The sequence below is a fragment of the Toxotes jaculatrix genome, chromosome 4 (assembly GCF_017976425.1).
Source record: "Toxotes jaculatrix isolate fToxJac2 chromosome 4, fToxJac2.pri, whole genome shotgun sequence".
NCBI lineage: Eukaryota > Metazoa > Chordata > Actinopteri > Toxotidae > Toxotes > Toxotes jaculatrix.
In genome coordinates, this window is record NC_054397.1 from 25,950,526 (window position 1) to 25,971,258 (window position 20,733).

At 43.3% G+C, this 20,733-nt stretch overlaps 1 protein-coding gene across 4 annotated transcripts in view; it reads left to right on the forward strand.

Moving 5' to 3' along the window:
- sh3pxd2aa (SH3 and PX domains 2Aa) overlaps positions 1-20,733 on the forward strand; it is a 95,839-nt gene that overhangs the window by 46,258 nt on the left and 28,848 nt on the right. For 2 of the 4 annotated variants that reach the window (XM_041035531.1, XM_041035532.1), the window contains exons 6-8: positions 2,265-2,290; positions 9,947-9,991; positions 13,559-13,687. In XM_041035531.1, coding sequence (XP_040891465.1) covers positions 2,265-2,290; positions 9,947-9,991; positions 13,559-13,687 — 200 coding nt within the window. The remainder of the gene's footprint in view (positions 1-2,264; positions 2,291-9,946; positions 9,992-13,558; positions 13,688-20,733) is intronic. The other 2 variants (XM_041035533.1, XM_041035534.1) reach the window with 1 other exon arrangement.

Consider the following 20,733-nt stretch of genomic DNA (forward strand, 5'->3'; position numbering starts at 1 on the left):
TCCAATATGATACCTCCAACATCTAAGATAAGTGTTTGTTTTGTGGCATGAAAGGAAGACTTGCTTTGGAATAAAACTGAAGGTCGAATCTAATTTTATTCCTTTGCTTACCTAATTTGTGGCAGTGCCAAAAAGATTGAGAGTGGGCAAGAGCAGTGTACTGGGCGAACGGAAATGTGAACACAGCAGTTTACATTCCCTGGAAATGTAAAACACTGCCTTGTGCCTGAACAGAGAATATCAGCATCTTTAATGCCACCACGGCAAGCCTAGATTAAAAAGGGCAAACATCCTGGCACATATTCTGCCAACTCTGAAGCTTTGTCCGTCCACAGCATATTTTCCACTGTGACACATCCAGACACTCTGCAGCACAACTCACTCAAAGTCGTTGGTCACTGACTTGAATATTATCCATTCCACATGCATTAGAGCTTGTGTGTCCGGCGTGGCTCGAGATGGATGGGATGAGGAGAGGGGTCAAGTCCCGCTCTCCGTGTCCCACTTTGGTGACAATGCCGCATATTTTGGTCGCTAGCACACAGTGATCTTGGTGGGGAGGTCGGTATAAGGGCTTCATTCATCTGCTGTGGCCAGTCACAGAGAGACAGATACATTAGATCACAGGGGAATGGATGAAGGGATAGAGGAAAAGAGAGCTAGGACAAGCACAGTGACACTAAAGAAGCTGGAGCTGTTGTATCTTAAATGAGACATGGCTTTCCTCATGCGTATGTGCTGTCTTGTCCTTACACTGTCTCTTGTAGAGCACTTGTGTATCTGTGTGTATTTATGTGCACGGCCGGCGTGCATGTCGATGTGTCTCTTTATTAGCCTGAGTGCGGTCGCAGCCAGAGCAAGTGGAGGTTTTCATTAACCTCATGCAGTGAGAGGGCACTACCTTGACTGCCGGCTATGCTGCCCTGAGCAGTTTCTGCTCTCCTGGCTCTGCAGTATAATCTGCTGGGCCTATTTGCTCTGCATTATACCTGACAAGATGAGAGGCCCCTCATTAAAGAAATGGGCTGTTTCACAGGGGCCAGCAGGGTCAGCTGTCCCAATCAAAGATGCTCTTGCAGATGGGCTGTTGATTCTGAATCGTAGGGGAACAACCATGACCATTTACGTCCACTGCCGTGCTTGTGGCCACACATTTACTGACTTAACACAAATACAGATGTACCTACATACACCTAACTGACCTCACACACATCCCCCTCTTGTACTACAGACAGCCATCAGCTACAATCTGGTACACCTCTTGAAAATAAGGGTTATGTTGTTATCACTTATCAAGAAACCACTACACCTTCTGGTCTCTAAATCTCTTGTTGCTGTCTGGGGGTTGATGTTACTGCCTACACTCTGGATATTTCACAGGGGAGAGAAGGCTCTACTTTGCTTCAGCTTTTCACTGCCGCATTGTACTTTATTTTTATTGTCCTGCCTGTGCCTGATATTCAACTGTACTGCAGCAGGATGATGTGGCTAAATTTGAGGTTAGATGAGGGTTTTGATTAGCCCTTGGGAGAACTGAAAATGACACACTGCGCACTGCAAGAGAAAAAGACTGGGATGAGGGAGGAAGAAAGGGAGGGAGAAAGCGGAGCGACAATGGACAGATTGTCAGGTCTGCGTTTCTATAAATAGCACGTTCTGTCTTCACCTGACCTCTCCCTCCGTCTATCTTTTTTAACCCAATTGCCACACTGCCTCAGTCCGAAAGTCAGTATTGACAAGGGCAGAAGCAGACATGCTCAGCACTGCAAACCTCACACACAACTCTGTGTCACCCCCCCCATCTATAGCTTAGCCTTGTGGCATAATCCCATTAGAATCCATTAAGCAAGGCAACTTAAACTGATCCTCCTTCTTTCAAATGTGGGGAGAGGTCGCCTTCCTCTCTGACAGACTGAAGTGAGGAGGGAGGGAATAACAGAACGAGTATAGGAAGAGGATGGTGGTGCCGCTTAAGAGTCACATGACTAATTTGTGTCTATTGCAGGGAGTATGGGCAGCTGGCCAGAGTCATCCCTCCCTCTATATCCATCCCTCACACTCTGTCTCTCTCTCTCGCCCTTAAACACATGCTTTTGTTAGTGTGCTAAAGCCGACTGCATGCATGTGTTTTGGTGTGAGTGCAGTTGCCAGTTTTTGCCGCTTAGGAGTATCTGAATTCACATGCGGTGACTGCATGCCTTGTTGTTGACGGGGCGGCATCTGCTGTCACTAACCATGTCCCTCTTGTGTTGCTTCTCTCTTAGGGACTATGGCTCCAAGCGCAAGTCGGGTAAGTCACCTGTTTTCTTTACTGTCCTTCCCTAAAGATAACTCCATCCTCCTTTCTTTTTCTACTTGTTGCTCTTGCCCCTTAATGTCCATGTTATGCTGAATGACATACGATTCTTAAATCCTCTGTGACTTGTCTGTTATCTCTGTGATGTCAGTGTGTGTGTTTATTTACTTGTCCTGCTGCGGGACGCTAACTTACTGTCGACTGGGCTTTGGGGTGGGTTCAAAAAGCTGTCAAGCCCTCTCCTTTTTGGCCATGGATTCGCTTTGCAGTCCAGGGTGGGGTCTCTGAATTGCCTGGTAATTCTTTGGGATGTCAAAATAGAGTCATTAAAAAACATCCTGCTGAAGGAACGAGTTATTGCCTGATGTGGCAGTCGGGATATTTGAAAAGATCCTTAACCTCTGAGTCTTCAACTGGAGTTCTAGACATAGGTTTTTTTTTTTTGGTATGTGTAGTTCTGCTGAAAATTCAGTAATGAAAAAGAAATAATGATTTTCCTCTAACAAAGATGCTTTTGAAAGTAAATGCTTCAGAGGGACTTTAGTTTTATCCTGATCCATGTGGTCTAACTTCCTGGGACTTAAGAGGTGAACAAAAGCTGTAATATGTCCACTACAACATATGCAATTCAATAGACTATAAGAATAAAAAGCATCTAATCATATGGACCAGGTCCACTGTATCCAACATGTAAAATCAGTGGTGCAAACAACCATAAGACTATTCATCCATTCCTTACTGTCACAGATTTTTAGCCTCATTAACCATCTTAGCAAATGTATGGCTCTCAGGGGGTATTAGCTGCAGTATAGCTGCTTAACAAAAGCACTGGTACATGTGAGTCAGTAATATAATGTATCTTGGAGCCCTGTTTGTTTAGGGCTAGGTGGACTGTGGAAATGTTGGGAAATATCAGTCATACCTCTTATGAATTACTGAAGAGAAAATACAGGAAATAGCTTGTGGTTAATGGAGAATATGATTTTCTTGCTACAGATGGCCTAAAAAACGGCTTTGTCTTGATATTTGAGCAGCTTAAAGGTTGTGTTTGAGAATGGAAATATCTTGAGATAGCCTTTGGTAATGAGTAGGGGTACAGCAGTGTAAAAACAATACTTAATATGTTGCGGCCCCTCAATTTTTCCCTCTTTGAGAAAAGCTTTGAGTAAGGTCAAGGTAATTTCCCCCAAGTAAACAACTCTTGAAAGTGATGGTGAGTTTATTTTTGGACTGAAAGCACAGGCGCACTTTGACCCTCCTGCAACGAATCGGTTTGTTGTAGCCTCAGAGAGAGCTCACAACAAATTCAATTACATCCACATTCCTCAAAGTGATTTGATTTCTTGGAAGCTGATTGCTTCTTCAGATAAGCCGGCTTGTGTTTTTTCTCCACAGCGTATTACTGAACTTTGAACCAGGTGGCTTTTGTAGCCTTTGAGTCAGCCAACCTAAATCTTTGGGATACCACTCTGCTGACCCAGTAATCTCAGCTATGACCTCAAGTAACACAAAGTCAGTTAGCGTAGCAAGAAAGTGTCTGAATTACACCTTTGGACAGTTACATAACATCTGCAATCTGTTGGACCCTTAATGAAGGGAAGGTGTCACAGTTTCTCAATGAGGTGCCATCTTCACCTGATTTCTCCTATGGTTTATTTCCTCTGAGGAACTTGAAATGGAAATTTAAATAGGAAATCTAAAGTTTCACATACCAAATATGTCAGTGTTTGTCTTTTTAATAAATATATTCAGAGCCGGTGACTTTTACATCAGGTAGATTACACCCCATAGCTATCTTAAAGGAAGGATGATTGTGTTTTCTTAGTGCTGCTGCTGCTTTCAGTGTAAATCCCTGAGATACTTCTGAAGCCTTCCCATTTAGAGTGAAAACAGAGCATCCGCTCGTTGTGGTTGCGTTTGCTACCATATAATCACAGCTGTTAGCGTAGAGTTAAATCTTGTTTTTCCTCTCACTGTTCTTAAAACTGTAAGTCCACTCCAGCACTTCTCTTCAAAATCTCAATCTGTTTTGAAGTTTAAAAGAATAGTTCCACATTATCACGGAGTGATACTGAGCTTTAGAGGTGTTGGTGATCAGTGTAGTTTGAACTTCAGACAGAGCTGCTGTTGCTGCTTTCAACATCCAACCTGCTATTCCTTTGTTTATTCCAAAGAAATGTTTGTAGCAGCTGGAAATGTGAAATGCATCGCTTGCACTGCATCAGAACACTTTTCTCAAGAAACACAAGATGTTTTGAACATCACATGTAAACTGAGTATTTGCTGACTCACTATTGTGTAATATCAAGTCAGCAACAGAGAGGGGCAAAGTAGACAAATATGTAACAGATGAGTTTGTCCTGGTGGACGTGCATTATCTCTGGTTCAAATCCTTCCAGCATCCCTTATTATCTCTAATAAATACCCAGGGCCACAGATGTTGGAGCTCATTGCATCCTGTAGTGGTATGATCTTCATTTGAAGACGATATGACGAGGCTTAGGAAAATTTATGTAACATATGAAACTGCAGTTGAAACAACTTGAAACATTTCACCCCATAATTCAAAGGTATTGGGAACAAAAACATTGATTCATCTCATTTCAAGTTAGCGGGGGACAAAGATGTCAGACATGTTTTTTTAAAAGCAGGGTCAGGTCCAGGGAGTGTCAGGGGTCACGGCTCTGTGTTAGTTTCCTGCTCTGCAGAGTGCAGATGGAGCTCATACTGTGGCCAGATTCTGAGGGAACGGAGCAGGGTGCTGTTTGGGCTGCAGAGGCCACACGAGTTGAGAATGTCAGACAAGCACTAGTTTGTTTACGTGGCACAGTGGATAAGATTTCAGACTGACACTGGAATGGCCAGTCCTATTTACTTGGAGGAGGGAGGAAGGCTGTGTCTTGCGTGTGCATATGTGTGTTAGTGTTTTTTTTAGAAGTGTAGACTTAATGGACAAGGGCAGTTTGCGTGTGTGTACATATCTGTTAAGCTGTCAGTGCTAATTAGGATTTTAGAGCCAGGCTATTGTTCGTAGCATCAGGAGCTCCTCTGTCCGTGGACACATTTATATGACACTTACACCCTCCACTGCATGCCTCCATATAAGAACCCATAAGAATAAAACCCTTCTCTACGCTTACACATTTACCATCACACTGAGCACTTAATTGCAGCAATAATAATGTCAACCCACTCTTGTCACATCAGTGTTAAAGATACAGTAAAGTGAGTATTGATATAGGCAGAAAAATGATAATTGTCTTTTCCAGCTTTATAGCCACGAGGCAAAGCAATCTCAATATGACAGTGTGAGCAGTGAGAGTTATTCCCTAAGGTGCGACAATGTTGTATCTCTGTGGCTCATTCAAAGCAAAAACCACTGTGTGTGGTGAGTCAGACAACAGGAAGAAGAGAGAGTTTGCACAGCGCAGAAGTGACAGTGCTCACTGTGGAGCAGATGTGGCCTGTGACTCGACCCCACCCTGAAGCCAGCACCCACTCCGTATCACTGTCCCATCTGGGGACTGGGAGCTATTTGTTCCTGCTAACGGCTGTATTTTGCTAGCACTGTGTCACGGCTAGCACAGAGGGCCCGTCACCCGTTACCTTCCCTGCCGCACTGTTTGCACACAAAAGCCATTTGTCACCGCAAAACGTTTGTGACTCAGTCAGAGATGAATTGTTTCGTCTCTGTTCCTCTCTCCTCTTCGTGCTAAACATTGTATCAATACCAGTTAGCTTCAGCCTGTGGTTTGACATTGTTAGCGTTGGTGTCACTCTCGGCTGCTGTGCTTTTTCCGACGAGTGTCAGATCAATACTGGTTAGCTGTAATTTGTTATTGGTTGCCTTTGTCTTGGTGTCAGATGACAAGGGTTTATCATTTAAACCTGACTGTGTGTCCCTCTCTGTGTGGTAGCAGCAGCTTTCGCTCGCTGTGTGAAGGACTTGCAGGGTGTGCCATCCTGAGGTTGGATGTTCTCTCAGGTTTTTGACTGATGGGCTAATTTTGACAAACTGATAATTGACTTTGGTTATCCACCTCCTGGTTTTTTGGTTACCCAGATACATACTAAGTGGAACTATGTACTAGTGGCACTGTTTCTAAATTACTTCAAACTTAGTTTGGTGTTTTGGAACTGCTGTTCCTTGTTACTTATCAGCTGATATATTCAGTGGGGCAAAAAAGTATTTAGTCAGCCACCAATTGTGCAAGTTCTCCCGCTTAAAATGATGACAGAGGTCTGTGAAGAGTTGAGTTTTTACCAAAAATTTCTATTTTGGTCTCATCTGACCACTTGACATTCTCCCAATCCTCCTCTGGATCATCCACATGGTCACGGGCAAACTTTAGACGGGCCTGGACATGTGCTGGCTTAAGCAGGGGGGCACGTCTGGCACTGCAGGATTTGATTCCCTGTCGGCGTAGTGTGTTACTGATGGTAACCTTTGTTGCTTTGGTCCCAGCTCTCTGCAGGTCATTCACCAGGTCCCCCTGTGTAGTTCTGGGATTTTTGCTCACCGTTCTCATGATCAGTTTGACCCCACAGGATGAGATCTTGCGTGGAGCCCCAGATCGAGGGAGATTATCAGTGACCTTGTATGTCTTCCAGTTTCTAATAATTGCTCCCACAATTTATTTATTCACTCCAAGCTGCTTGCCTACTGTAGATTCACTCTTCCCAGCCATGTGCAGGTCTACAATTTTGTTCCTGGTGTCCTTTGACAGCTCTTTGGTCTTGGCCATGGTGGAGTTTGGAGTCTGACTGTTTGAGTCAGGTGTCTTTTATACAGATAACGAGTTCAAACAGGTGCCATTAATACAGGTAACGAGTGGAGGACAGAAGAGCTTCTTAAAGAAGAAGTTACAGCTTTGTGAGAGCCAGAAATCTTGCTTGTTTGTAGGTGACCAAATACTTATTTTACGCAGGAATTTATAAATAAATTCTTTAAAAATCCTACAATGTGATTTCCTGGATTTTTTTTCCACATTTTGTCTCTCACAGTTGAAGTGTACCTATGATGAAAATTACAGCGGGAGAACTTGCACAATCGGTGGCTGACTAAATACTTTTTTGCCCCACTGTACAGTGAGCAGTAAGTTCATTTCAGCAAATATATGAGCCTGGCTGATTTATTGGTCTCTCCATAAACCTGAACATGTTAACGTGGTCTTTGGCTCAAAGTACCAAGGTGCTGTAGACTTGTTGTTAAGTCAGCCCTCAAATTACTAAGAATTGCCTCTAAAAACTCAAAATAATGTGGTTCCCTCAGATTAGGAATTTCTGCACATTGTAGTCTTATCATGAATGTCCCAATGTCCGCTGACTGGACATGGTGAAGACGTATCGCTGCCCCTCACAAGAGAGACGGTTTAGTAGTTTTAGTGCTGGAGTTACTACTTCAAAGGAACAAATCTGGGATTTGGTGGCACTATAAGAAACTCTTTGAATATCAAAGCTTCAAAAATAGCCACATATAGAAACTAAATTATGCTGAACAGCCTCAACAGATACTTCACTTCTTATAGTCCTCAGGCCTCAGGTCTTAGCTCGTTGATGGACTGTGGTTTGTTGGGAGGGGGTGTGCGGTGATGTCAGCAACAGGAACTTTTCTCTCAAAACACAATCTACTAAGTCGATAGAAAAACAAGATAGATGGCTAATAAGCCCCGCCAATCCAAACCTAGAAAGCAGGACTTCACAGATGCCATTTTTCACCATCCCTAGGCCCTTAATTGCAGGGTAATGTAGACGTTTGGGGTCAGAATTCCAGGAAGATTGCCCACAGCAGCAAAGGGACAGAGAAAACACTGCTGTTTCTCCTGGTTTGTGGCGTCATCACCCAAACCTGAAAGGAATTAAGCATCCGTATGTGTGTGTTTGTATGGAGGGGGGTGGTAAAAGGGTAGAGGACCCAGAGCGGAGAGGAGAGGTAATATCAATCAGATGTTGAGCACTACCCTGAGAGCAGACGGGCGGGTAATAATCACGGTAGGGTGTTAGTGAGCAGGGTTTGACCCTGGCTGACATGGGACCAGCCTGTATCGCTCCCTCAGGGACCAACATCAATCCAGCAAAGCTCCCGAGGCTCTGGTGGATAGTGAGAGGGGATTTGGCTTTTATTATCTCACGTGAGTCAACGGAGAGGAGCTGTTGGCTTCTCGGCAGGGGCAGCGCTCACCAGGATCCAGTACAGAGTGCTGCTCATGAAGTCTAAAAACCTGGTCTCTTCAAAAGAAAGCTGAAAGTTGATTTTAGGAAACATCCCACCCCGCACTCCAGAGCAATAAAATGAGATGTACCTACCTTCTAAACATCAGCATGTTAGTTAGCATTTAGTTCACAGCACTGCTGTGCCTTAGTTTAGCCTCACAGAGTCACTAGCATGGCTGTAGACTCCCTGACCTTAACCAAAATACTTTTGTTGCCTAAAACTGACCACACAAGATTCTGGATGCGAGCCCTGGTCTCTGGCGTGACAGTCATGTGCTTTGTGGGCCTGCCATCCGCCCAAACCACCCCCGGGAGACTCTGCTGCTCTTAATGAATGTAGCACTTGAATCATTCAAAAGATTCATCGCAGATTCAGCCACAGATTATGTTCCCTACGCAACTGCTGTTGCAGTTTGGTTACATTAAAATGTAATTTCTATGAGACAGGGTTGTTTTTTTTCATGCAGGCACTTTAAGTGTAGTGCCACTTTCTGCAGCTCTGATAGGTTCTTAAATTCTATATCATAAATTAATTTGTGAGATGATGTAGTTATGGTGTGTATGGCCTCCTTTCCCTTGAGGCACTCTGTTTGAAAGACAACCTTCCATTTCACCTTCAAGCATGATGATGAACCTTTCTTGTACTGTGTTTTCAGTATGTTGTTTTTTTCAGTTCTGTAGGTGTAGAGGACATTCCTGCTTATTCTCAGTAGCTTGCCCTGCTCAGGTCCTGGTTCCAGTTCCTTCATATTGTTATGGCCTATTTCCCCAGCAGTTCTGCAGACCTACTGCTGGCTCACTTCCAGGGAAAAGATGACATCCAGACAGTAGAATATTATTTTGTTCTGACTGATCTCAAATCAGGCTTCCTTGAAATGTATCAAGGCAGCCTCTAAATTTTAGCATGCACCCTAAATCTTTGGTCACCAGCTCCTCTGTCCCTGTCTTCTCTGATGCATGGCGTTTAATTTCCTGGTTGGGGGGCTGAGATGCTTTTTTGAAGTCAGGAGCTGGGCAGTCAGGAATGACTTTAGAAGTAGCAGACGGCCATTTCAGATGTTCAAGGAGGTTGAGATAGAGGGATGGAAGGCATGGAGGAGGATGGAGAAAGATGTGAAGATATGGAGGGAAGGGAAGCATGAGAAGCAAGAGTCTTTGCAGTCTGAGTCAGAGAGGGTTTGAGTAAGAGATTAGTTTCTTGCCCTCAGATGCACTTTATTCACTTCAGCATGCAGAAAACACTGAGCTTAAAACACAGGCCTTGACTTTGTGTATCATTCTCAGATTCCCAGATGAGTAGACCCTGACTTTGGACCCAGTGCTCAATTTGTAGGACTTTAAATGTCTAAAGGTGTGCTCTACCATACTGTTGCTTCTGCATGCTCTCAAACTGAATAATCTCTCTCTGCTTCTCTTCTTCCTTCTCTTCTTCTGCAGTATGGATGTACGGCTTTACAGACAGCCCGAGGAAAGAGGCCTCAGGTAGCTTTGTGTGTCTGTGTCAACATGTTGAAAATGCATGGACTACTGTGCTTGTGTGAGAGCGACGTGCCAGCTGCATCCCTTTAGGTTTTTCAGTTTATTTCTTTTCACACTTCAGCTTTCCCTCGACATCTGCTTTGCATGCGCCGTCGTCATCCTCTCCTTCCACCCATCTGCTGCAATTCAGCCTCTCTTTCTCTGCAGTCTATCCATCTATCTCTGCAGACCTGGTTGGCCAACACAACAGCTGGGCATAGTGCCAGAGGGCCAGAACGTGGACTCTTGGTCTACATGTGGCGAAGCGCCTTAGACTGAAATGAGGTGTCAAGTCTGGTTCTTTAGATTTGTCTGCCACATGGTTTTAAATCATTACATATGACCTCATTCAGCTTTGGGTGTACAGTAATGATGAGTTGAGACAGGAGAAGAATTGAAATTGTCTCTACTGCAAATAAACATCCCAGCAAAAAAACATTCTTTTCCTGCAGATATAAACACACACTTTGACACCAATACAATCACGGATTTGCCCATCTGGTGAACATTTAGCCAATGGTCTTTGAGACATTTAACTGTAATGGAGGCATTGCTGGGGAATGACACAGATATGTTGTTTGCTTCCATTAAAACTATCAGTGTGTCAGTACCAGTTAGAAATAACAGAGACAAATGCCCCTTTGAACAGACTTAGTTAAAAAAAAAAAAAAAAAGTACGACCATGTATCTTGCAGTTGTGCAGGGAGTGCTGAAAAACCTCCAACACTCCCATAACTTCAACAAGAAGTGTCGTGCAATAAAAGTATTGGAATATAGGAAGGCAGAAATGTAACAGGTGTTTAGGATTCATGGTAATTTCCAACAAGGCGTGGCTGTCTTTACCACTGCAAACAGCTTTTAAATAGCTGGATCTGTGCTACTTTATTACCTCAGACTGACTTTGATTGCTCCCTGCACATAGGCTGCGTACATTCTCAGCAATATGTTGCTTTCCTTTATTTGGCGTCCTGGGAGAATGTTAAAGAAAGACAGAGGTGAATACCCAGCCTCACCCAGTGGGGAAGTAAGGTTACGAGCATTCTCCGGTGTTCCCTGCGTGTTTATTTGAGTTGCAGCATGTAGAGATGCTTAATTATGTTTTAAGCACTGCGCAAATGCTTTAGTGTACTTTTTATTTTTCTGAGCTGCTTAAACGCATGAGTGTACTGCAACCTGTTTCATTCTCATAAAAATATTACAAGGCCACAGTGAAGATACAGTATTTAGCTGCATGTATTCTAAGTCACTCCCTTATCTTGTGTTTATTTGAGTCTCGGGAGAACAACTTTCTTGTGAGCTGCATAGTAAACAGTAGACTTTATCTTAGTCTTGACTGGTTCTAAGCTAGAGAGATCTTCTCTGAGATCCTAAAGAGCAGTGACATCTGGATACGCACAGCTTAACTCCTACAGTACAATTCATGTTCAAGGTCTAGACCCATTAACAAAAAAGACAAAGTGGCTGACTGTAGGGAATTTACTATCTCAGATGAAGTCATAAGCAGGGAGACAGAGAGATTTGCTGACAAAGTATGATGTTTACTTTTTTCTCAGCCGTAATTAGGCAGCGCTTGTGTTTTTGTTCTTCAGACCACACGTGATTTATGGATTGTGTCACTGCTGCTGCCATTGTCTCTTAATCTGTGATGTACAGTGTCTTTTCTTTTAACATTACATGTAGCATCTTCCACAGCTCTTTGCTGAAATGTGTCCATGTATGTCTGATTGGGCTCAGCAGCCTGATTTCATATAAAATTGCTCAGGAGGATCTTTGGCTGTCATCTGTCTGCTGCATGTTCTCTGTATTCATCATCTCTGCTCCTGCCTCTCTGTCTAAACATCTGATCCAATCTAAGAAAACTTGCTATAGACGTTCTACTAAACTGGGCCAGGGAAGCACTCATTACATTCGTGTGGATCTAGTTAAAGGGGCAGATCCAGGAATATACTGAGCACCATTCTGGTTTCTATTTTTGGACATGATCGTCAGCATTGTTGACCCACCCCTTACCAGGGACGGGTGATTTCAACCATACAGTCAGAGTGATGCTGGCATGAATTAGCTGTTAAGATTTGATGTTGGTGACAACATACTGCCGTACAGGTACGAACGTGGGAGCTCTACTGGTGAACATGGAGATTCATTTTAAAAGTAGATACCCAGCTTTTTACAGATTCAGCCCAATTTCCTAGGGAATTATGTTCTCTAGGACAACACTGTGGTCACTGCCACTGTTTACTGCCAAAGTTAAAGGTTGTGGATGGATGTGTAAACATGTTCTTCTTTTACACCTGAGACCTGATGCCTGCCCAGCTCTTCTTGTCCAATGTGTCTGGCTATAGTTAAGGTTGCCAGGCATGCCAGGCAACCTCAGTGTGACCACAATAGACTCAATAGACTGGCTGTTGTTCTTACTTGCAGAAGAACACAAGTAAGTATATTTCCCAAAAAGCTGAACTATTCCTTTAAAAAGTAATTTCCACCTTTTGAACCACCTGATATTAGGAATCATGGAGCCTTTTAACTGATATTAAAACATGCTTTTTGATTATTTTTCTTCTTTTTTACAACTTTCATTTATTTGTTCTTAGTGCATTACTGAGATACTTAACACAGCACAACAGGATGTGAAGTATGATCTGCTGAACTGTCCCTCTGAATCCACTTGGGCCATTTCTCTGTGGCCAAACAAGCAAATAAGCGTGTCCGCGACTCAGATCAGATATGAACCACTTGGACTCAGTGAATGAAATGACTGCTGGCATTGAAAAGGTTAAACATCAGAGAGAAGCAGAGAGAGAAAACAGAGTGGCCTAACCCCAACTGAAATGCTTTCTTCTTTTGTTTCACATAAACATGGACCCAACCTCCTTCCCTGTTTCTCTCTCTCTCTCTCTCCCTCTCTCCCTCTCTCTCTCTCCAGTCCACTCATATGTTTCTATTTAAGGCCAGCAGTGCCGACTACCATGATTGGTGTGTTAACCCCCCCTCCCGACTCCCTGTCCAACGGCTGGCTCCCAGCGGCAGTGGAGGGGAGGCCTTTCCTCTCAACCACACTGTTGATTTTCCACAGGGAAACTTCACCATTCTTCCACTCATTCGCTCCCCAGTCTTCCCGTCCAGTCGTTAGCAGCTCCTCTGTTTCTCCTTTTTTCTTTTTCCCTCTCCATCTTTTCCTTTGGATCTTAAAGTTTGGTTCAGGTCATGGATCCACTGTAGGTGCAAGATGCAGCCCCTACAAACAATTTCTATGTGTTCCCTGCTTTTGTTTTGATTCCCTCCAATGCTCCTCAGTCCTTTGCTGTGGGCCGGGGGTCGACTCAGCTATATGGCCAGACTTTTGGGACGATGCAGCCAAGTCGTGAGCTCACGTTCTGATTGGTCAAGGGGGAACAGCGGCGGCAGGGAACGGGGGTTGGCTGATGGCGGCGTACCGGGTGCACAGCAGCAGCAGCAGTGTAGTTGGTTGCAGTGGGCGTTCGCGGGGTGCCACGGCAGGCAGGTGGCTGACAGCCTGTTTCTTCCCCTCAGGGATTGACAGCTCGGAGCCCATGGTGCTGGAGCAGTACGTGGCCGTGGCCAACTACGAGAGGCAGGAGAACTCGGAGATCAGCCTCAAGGCTGGTGAGACAGTGGACGTGATTGAGAAGAGCGAAAGTGGTGAGTGGATTCTTTTTTTGTTTATGTGTCGAGCGTGTCTGTGTCGACTTCTGACAGCACACTTGGATCCATCACAGAACAATGTTACTAACAAATGCTGTGATGAAAAGTAAAAGATGAAAATGTGGCTTCCTTACGCATTCTTAGAGCGGCTTGACATTTAGTTTGTTAGTTTGTTTCTTCCTGTTTGTATCTGCCTGTCTCTGAGTACACATTAGTAGCATAAACATACTCCTCACATACACAGAGTCACGCTCACTCAGCACCTCTCTGCCTCCCTCCTCTGGATTTTACTCCCTCCTCTAACCTCCTTTGTCCGCGAGAGCCCCCCCACTCCAGCCTCCCTCCCGCTGCTCCGCTCTCCCTCAGTCTCTCCTCTCTCAATCTAATGATCTCCTCTAGCTGGGGCCTGGCACCACCTGGAGGTGCTGTTTGGCTGGCAGCACTCAGCGTGTGTGCAGACGGGGGGGGAGGCAGAGTTATGGCTGGAGGCCAGTCTCTTGCCTTTTGCAGCAAGAATGTTAAGTAAATTCAGAAGCTATTTATTTTTCAGCTTTCTGAAAGGGAGCATGTTTGATTGGTTACCTTCTGTTTGGAAGAAGGTCGCAAACATTGTGGAAACATCTGTGAGGATGAAGTGACATGTTTCCAGTGATCTACACTGACAATAGTGCAGAACAACCGAACACTGACAGCGTGTGGTTCACAGAGAGAAGCAGCACTTCGCTTTTCACCTACCCCACTGTGGAAATTCTGTTTAGCAGTCCAGAGCTGGATCCCATTTTCCATGCAAACAGTGACTTACAACCAGCAGCTTGCACAACTCAAGAGAACTGAGCAGGAAGAGTTGGCACAAACATGCTGTGTCCCTGTCGTTCTCCCCACTCTTATCTATACACCGATTACACGTGTGAATCCCTTCTCTTTGAGCATCACTGAGCGAACATGTACCTCAGTTTTAGCATCAAACCAGCACATCATCACGTCAGCTCTGTGTGTGTGATTCACAGAGCTTTTGGTGCCTTTCCCATTTATCTGCTGTCAACATAAATGAGCTAAATACTGAATGAAGTTTTTACAGAGCAGTGAACAGTTGCAGAGTAAATGATTTCTTTTGTGATGTGGCTTTTGGTCAAACTTGTGCTCACATTAGTCAGTGCCTTCTTGTGAATTGGGGATGTCTTAATTTCCCACACTCCTCTCAGATTTGTTTGTGAGGTTTCGAAATGTCAAGTGTTCCTGTGAACTCTTGACTTGAGAGTAAATTCATTTTTCTCATGTTCTTTTAATCGTCAGAATCTCTCAGGAGTTAGCTGCATTCATTATTGAATGCTTTGTTCAATATTCATACATGTGCCTTAGCCACGCAGTTATTTTCTGTGCTGTGATCCCATTTCTGTACATCCGGCCTGACAGCATCTGCTCACCAGACCCATTTGAACGTTTCGCTGTAAACATTAACATTTAACATTGACTGGATCACTTTGAGCAACATGACCATCTTCTGATCTCTGAGGAGCTCTTGCCCAAGAGCTGGATGTGTGTGCTGTCGTCATTTACTGCGCCAAAGAAGTGGAGCAACAGCCATGATGATGATGATGATGATGATGGTGACATCACTCAGAGGCTATGCCAAGACAAACACATCTGAGAGCTTGTATAGCATCCCACAACCCCCTTCCCACTTTCAAGGCTTTTCTGTAGCCTCCTGGTCTGAGCATGCTTATTTTCTTTTCATGCTTATTTGATGTTTCAAATTCAGAGACACTGACAGTCCAACTGTTAATTAGAGCTTATTTTCTTTAATCTCTAATCAGTAAATGTCAGTGGAGCACTGTGATATCTTTTAATCCTCTCCAGGAAATATGCAATTCATATTTTACCTGTTTTTTTTTTCTTTCAAATGCAGATTTTCTTCTTCCATATAATGAGCATAGATGCCATTGTGCATTAATGTGCTATTAATCATTCAAACAAATTCAAACTCCGGAGTCAGATGTTGTTTTTTTTGCCCCTATGAGAAGATGTTGGCCTTGCAAGTCTCGAGCCAGCTGTTTTACTGAGCTGGGTTGTCATACACAAAACTGGTTAAATCATACCCCCCACTCTCACAATCATAAACTGTGTGTGTGTGTGTGTGTGGGGTGGGGGTTGGGTGTCTACATATTGTTCTACAAGTATCTCATAATTTAGGAGCTGCTATCTGGTAAAGTGAGATTTATGAAGTGCAGAGGGTTTGGGGTTGGACAGATCAGAATTGTCCCTGAGAGAGAAGTAGAGGCCTCGCCTGGGCCACTGTCCTCTGGTTCCTCTTCGGACATGGGAACCATAGAGCGTCTGGAGAGAGGAATGATCCTCTCCAGCTGGAGAAGATAAATCTGCATATGTGACCAGTTAAATTATATGGTGTGTCAGACCAAGGGGAGGCATGATGTGAAAGAGACTGAGAAGAAAGGTACTAGAGGTTTTTTAAAGGCATATTTATTATTCTTTTTGCGATTTTGTGAATTTCGGTGAGTTTTCCAGAGAAAATCTGGATAGCCTGCAGAGCAAGCAGACATTTAGATAAGATAAAAAAACAACTGCCAGAATGCTTCAGTTGTCAACCAGCATCTTTTCTGTTGAGCTGGCTCCATTAAAATGAATGAGAGGTCTACATTTTTTCATGTATTCCTTCTTTTGGTCTGTTTGTTGATCTGTTTTTCATTCTTCATACACTTCTGCGACTTTTTTGTGTACAAGTGTGCAACACTATGAATGCCCTTGAGGAAAGATTTTTACTATATATATTTGTGTGGCCATGTGAAATAGATATAAATGTCCTGGGAAGTGGCGTATATTGAGCAAACTTCCTCACTTACCTGTGAGTATGGACAGTAATAGGGATACATCTAACCATAAGTGGAGGAATCTCTGTCTGCGATTTTCTGGACAGTCGACGTGATCAATTATGACAGTGGCACGTTGCGAAGATGGCAGCACCCTGTCAAATCATGGATTCCCCGAAAAACAAGCTGCAACTACAAAACCTTGCACAGAATCATCCAAAGTGTGGGAGTATTTTAGACAGAGACCCAAGCTCTGCAAATTAGAAATGGCTTATCACAGCAGTACATCAAAGCAAAAGTATTCCGGCGCGCTTTGTTTAAGTTCAGATGCAGCGACAGCAAGGTAGCAGTGTTTTGTTTACTTTTTATCCTCACACAAGCATGCTATATTGGGATTATTAACAGGCAGAGCAAGTAATTTATGCACTTCTGCTGTTATGGTAACATAACGTTACATCATGTGTCATCAAACACTGGTATTTGGCCATTGTAGATTTTATGTTTCAGATATTTTCCTTTCTAATGCAAAAATAGATTTAACAGTGATTTTATTAACTGCACATTACTCCAGTGATGAAATAAATTCCTCATACATAGTCATAACCATCTTAAGTTTTAAATCAAGTTCTTCAGTAAAAATACTGACTCTCCTGTTCAGGGAAAGGGTTACTATGACACACAGTGATTCAATTTATCTACACAAACTTGCCAGTTTATTAGGTACAACTAGATAAAACTAATGCCGTATAATGCAATTACAGTGCAATAAATCTTCCCTTCATGAGGATTAGAGGTACTGACGTACTGGAATGGTCACTTTGGAGGCTGTAATTCATGGTGCTCTTCAACTGTACTGGATTGTACAGAGCGGTGTTCCTAATATTTTGTCCATCCTATTTATATGAATTAAGGTTGATATTTCAGGGGACATAACTATGTCATGGCAGGTGTACTGCTGAGGACCCAAGGAACGGCTCTGTCAAGTGTGAAGTTGTTTGGATGGTATCCTCAAGAAAGCTACATGCTGGATAAACTCAGGCCAAGCAGTCAGCCCTCACCAATAAGTACATGTTGAACAGGCACTGCACTAGTACTTTTTAAAGTGACAATGTGGTGTATGTGTATGGTGAATTTGGTAGCTTTTGGAAAACCTAATGGCCTAGGGAGTCTAAGACCCTGACCACATAATCGCAGTGTCCCCATGGAGATGTCTGGAGCAACTCCCCCTCTGTCTCCCATCATTTTGTGTCAGCTCTCAACTCTCTAGTAATATTAAAGTTTAAAGTGTGCAAAAATGCTTTTTCCTCACTTTCTAATATCATCTCAGAGAATGGTTAGTGTACTTAAGCGACAATCCTTCCACTCTGTGGCCACAGTGACAGAGGGGGAAATGTATGGGGGGAAAAAAAAACCTTTTTTCCCTTGTTTCATCAGCCGAGACTAATGGATGTGCCAGGAGGATCTTGACGCTAAACTGCAAACAGGATCCTTTGGGTTAGTGTGCCGCCCAAGCCACAACACCAGCCGGAGAAGCCATTTACCCAAATATCTTGGGCCTCCTTGCCGCCAAGTTTCAGAGCATTTTGTCTCAGTTGATTTAAAGAGATCAGACAGATTTGCTTACCTCTCTCCTGACTTGAATCTACACCTCACATAGTGCATGACCTCCTGCTGTGTTGCCACATAATGCTAATCCTCTATTTTGGAAAATGATAACAGCTGTGTTTTTGCAGACTTCAGTCATAAATTGCTATAGTTTACATAGAGACATTGAAGACATCTCTCTGTTATATGACATTGTGTGTCAGCAAGTACAGTGCTGTTTGAGGGAGAATCAGTGCCCGGAGTTTTGGCAGCATTTTCCCACCACACCTCTCCCAGGGCCCAGGCAATCTGCTGAGTGGCAGCTCTCAGTCTAACCCATAACGCCTTTCCGAAGGTTTGTCCTCAGTGCTTTGCTTGGTCTGGCTCAAAACTGTTCCTTGTGTAGATCAGTTTCATAAGGAGAAAACCTTGAACAAAAAGTTAGTATCAGAAACTCACACTGCATTAGGTCATAGATACTTCAAGCTCCACTTAGCTAATGGTAAGCCTTACCTTAAGGCTATGAAATAATTACAGCAGTTGTGTGTTGCAGTGGCTGGAAAATGTCATGAAATACATCTCAATTCTAACTGAATTGAAGAATTTACTGGAATTACCAGTATATCGGACAGTCTGCCCCTAAGGCTCACCTTCAATGTGGTCATTTACTAAATTTCTGTTCTTGCAGAGATGCATCTCCTCGTGATGCGATGTCATGATGTACAATGGCAACTAATAACAATGAGATTGTCAGTGAAATGTCAAACATAATAATCATCAAGTTAAAAAAACCAAACCAAAAGAGATAGAAAAAAAACTTGATTTACAGTTATATAAAATGGAAAAAGCACCCACTAAAAAAAGTGCCCCACTGAGCATACAGCAAAGATACGGTAAATATATCCAATAATGTAGCATGAAGTATATGAATAACACATCATTGGTTTATGGTGCCATCATAAAATGAAGTCCTTGAGGGTATCATTTTAAACTGTGGATTGAACTGTATTTTGAAATACAGAGTGGACTGTCAAGAGCCAGACTATCCCTTTAACAGCCATGTCTGGAGGGAGCTTTAAAAAGGTTTTGCATGAGAAGCTAGCTTGACATACTCTCTGCCTTAAGCTGTCAAATGTAGCCTATGTCTTTAATCAAGGTGTACTGAGAGCTAGCTTATAGGATGTTCTGGATCAGAGAGGGCTGTTTTGGACAGAGTTCACATGGGAGGCTAGAGGCAAGCATAAGCATTACCTCCAGGCTATAAAACAGACAGCCAGCATCAATCAGGGTGGTACGTCTTGAGCCATGAGATGGCCTACTGTCATTCTCACAACACCCTAGCTTAGGCGCGTTAGCTAGCTTCACCCCGAGGCAGTAAAAATGTGCTAAACAACTTTAGTTACTTCATTCTTAACATTGAGCTCAGACAACGTGGGGATAATGGAGGCTCAGAGGAGACGGTTCTTTAAGCTGACCATGGAGCCACTTTCAGGGGCTGAGGTACAAAACAGCATGTTTCAATAAGCATAGCAAAAACATGTGTAGAGATACTGTCCTGACAGGCTGCTATATGCTGTGCATTTCTGAAAAGTCTGTTGTCTTTAATGAGCATGATGATAGTATTAACACGAGTGCATGTGTGCGCTAGAGGAGGGCACAGGAGGATCAGGGCAGAGGTTAAACCTGATCCCACCGAGCGTGATATTTAGTCAACACTGGTTATTGAAAACCCCATCGCCGGTGATCCCCTTTCACTTGTAACAAATCTGGCTCAGTAACATAACCCCCCGCTTTTTCTGAAAACTTCAACCAGGTAACACAAACTTCAAACTGAGATGTAATGCCTTCATCTTACAGCGTCAAGACCAGGACCTTGAAATTGCCTCTGACTTTCTAGGAAGAAACAGCACGAAAAGGGTTGGGTGCCCCCTCAGATACCCTATTTTTAACCTTGAGGTGAGCTTTGAAGTTTTTGAACGCGATATCACACCAACCCCAAACTGGTCTTTTGAATATGAAACACAAACTCCCTTTATGTTTGAGAGGTGACTGTAAAAAGTTTGTAGTTTTCTTCTTCATGGTGATCAGGCTGTGGTCAGCGTGCATGATCAGTTAAAGTGGCAGCAAGTTTTCACACCAGAAAAAGTTGAAGTCCATTCAAACTTCACATGCTCATAGTGTGCTTAGTGAAGTGGGTGGAGGGGGACTTTGTATGAGCTCAAAGTTTTTCCCCATTGTAAAGTTGACATTTAAGTCAACATTATAACCTGACTGATCCTCAGTGTGGGAGGAAACATCAGGGTCCCTTGATAATTTTTAGAGGGATTAAAGAAACACTTCTGTAATTCATTATTAATTCATTTTGCTGGGTAGTCAGTTAGTCAGTATATAAATATAATCTTTTTAAACTTTGCCTCTAAGAAATCAGGTTCACTGTTTGGTCAGTTTTGAGTTGTGAATGGCTTTTAAACACCACAGTAACCATGATCCACTGTGACTGTTACAAATCAGAACTGCAACCCTGGTTCCCATATTCATCCAAAACTGACCCAGAATCAAATAGTCCTAGGAAATACTCCAACTGCCAGTCACCCAACACCATCACTGCAGAGAATGAACAGGATAGTTACTTAA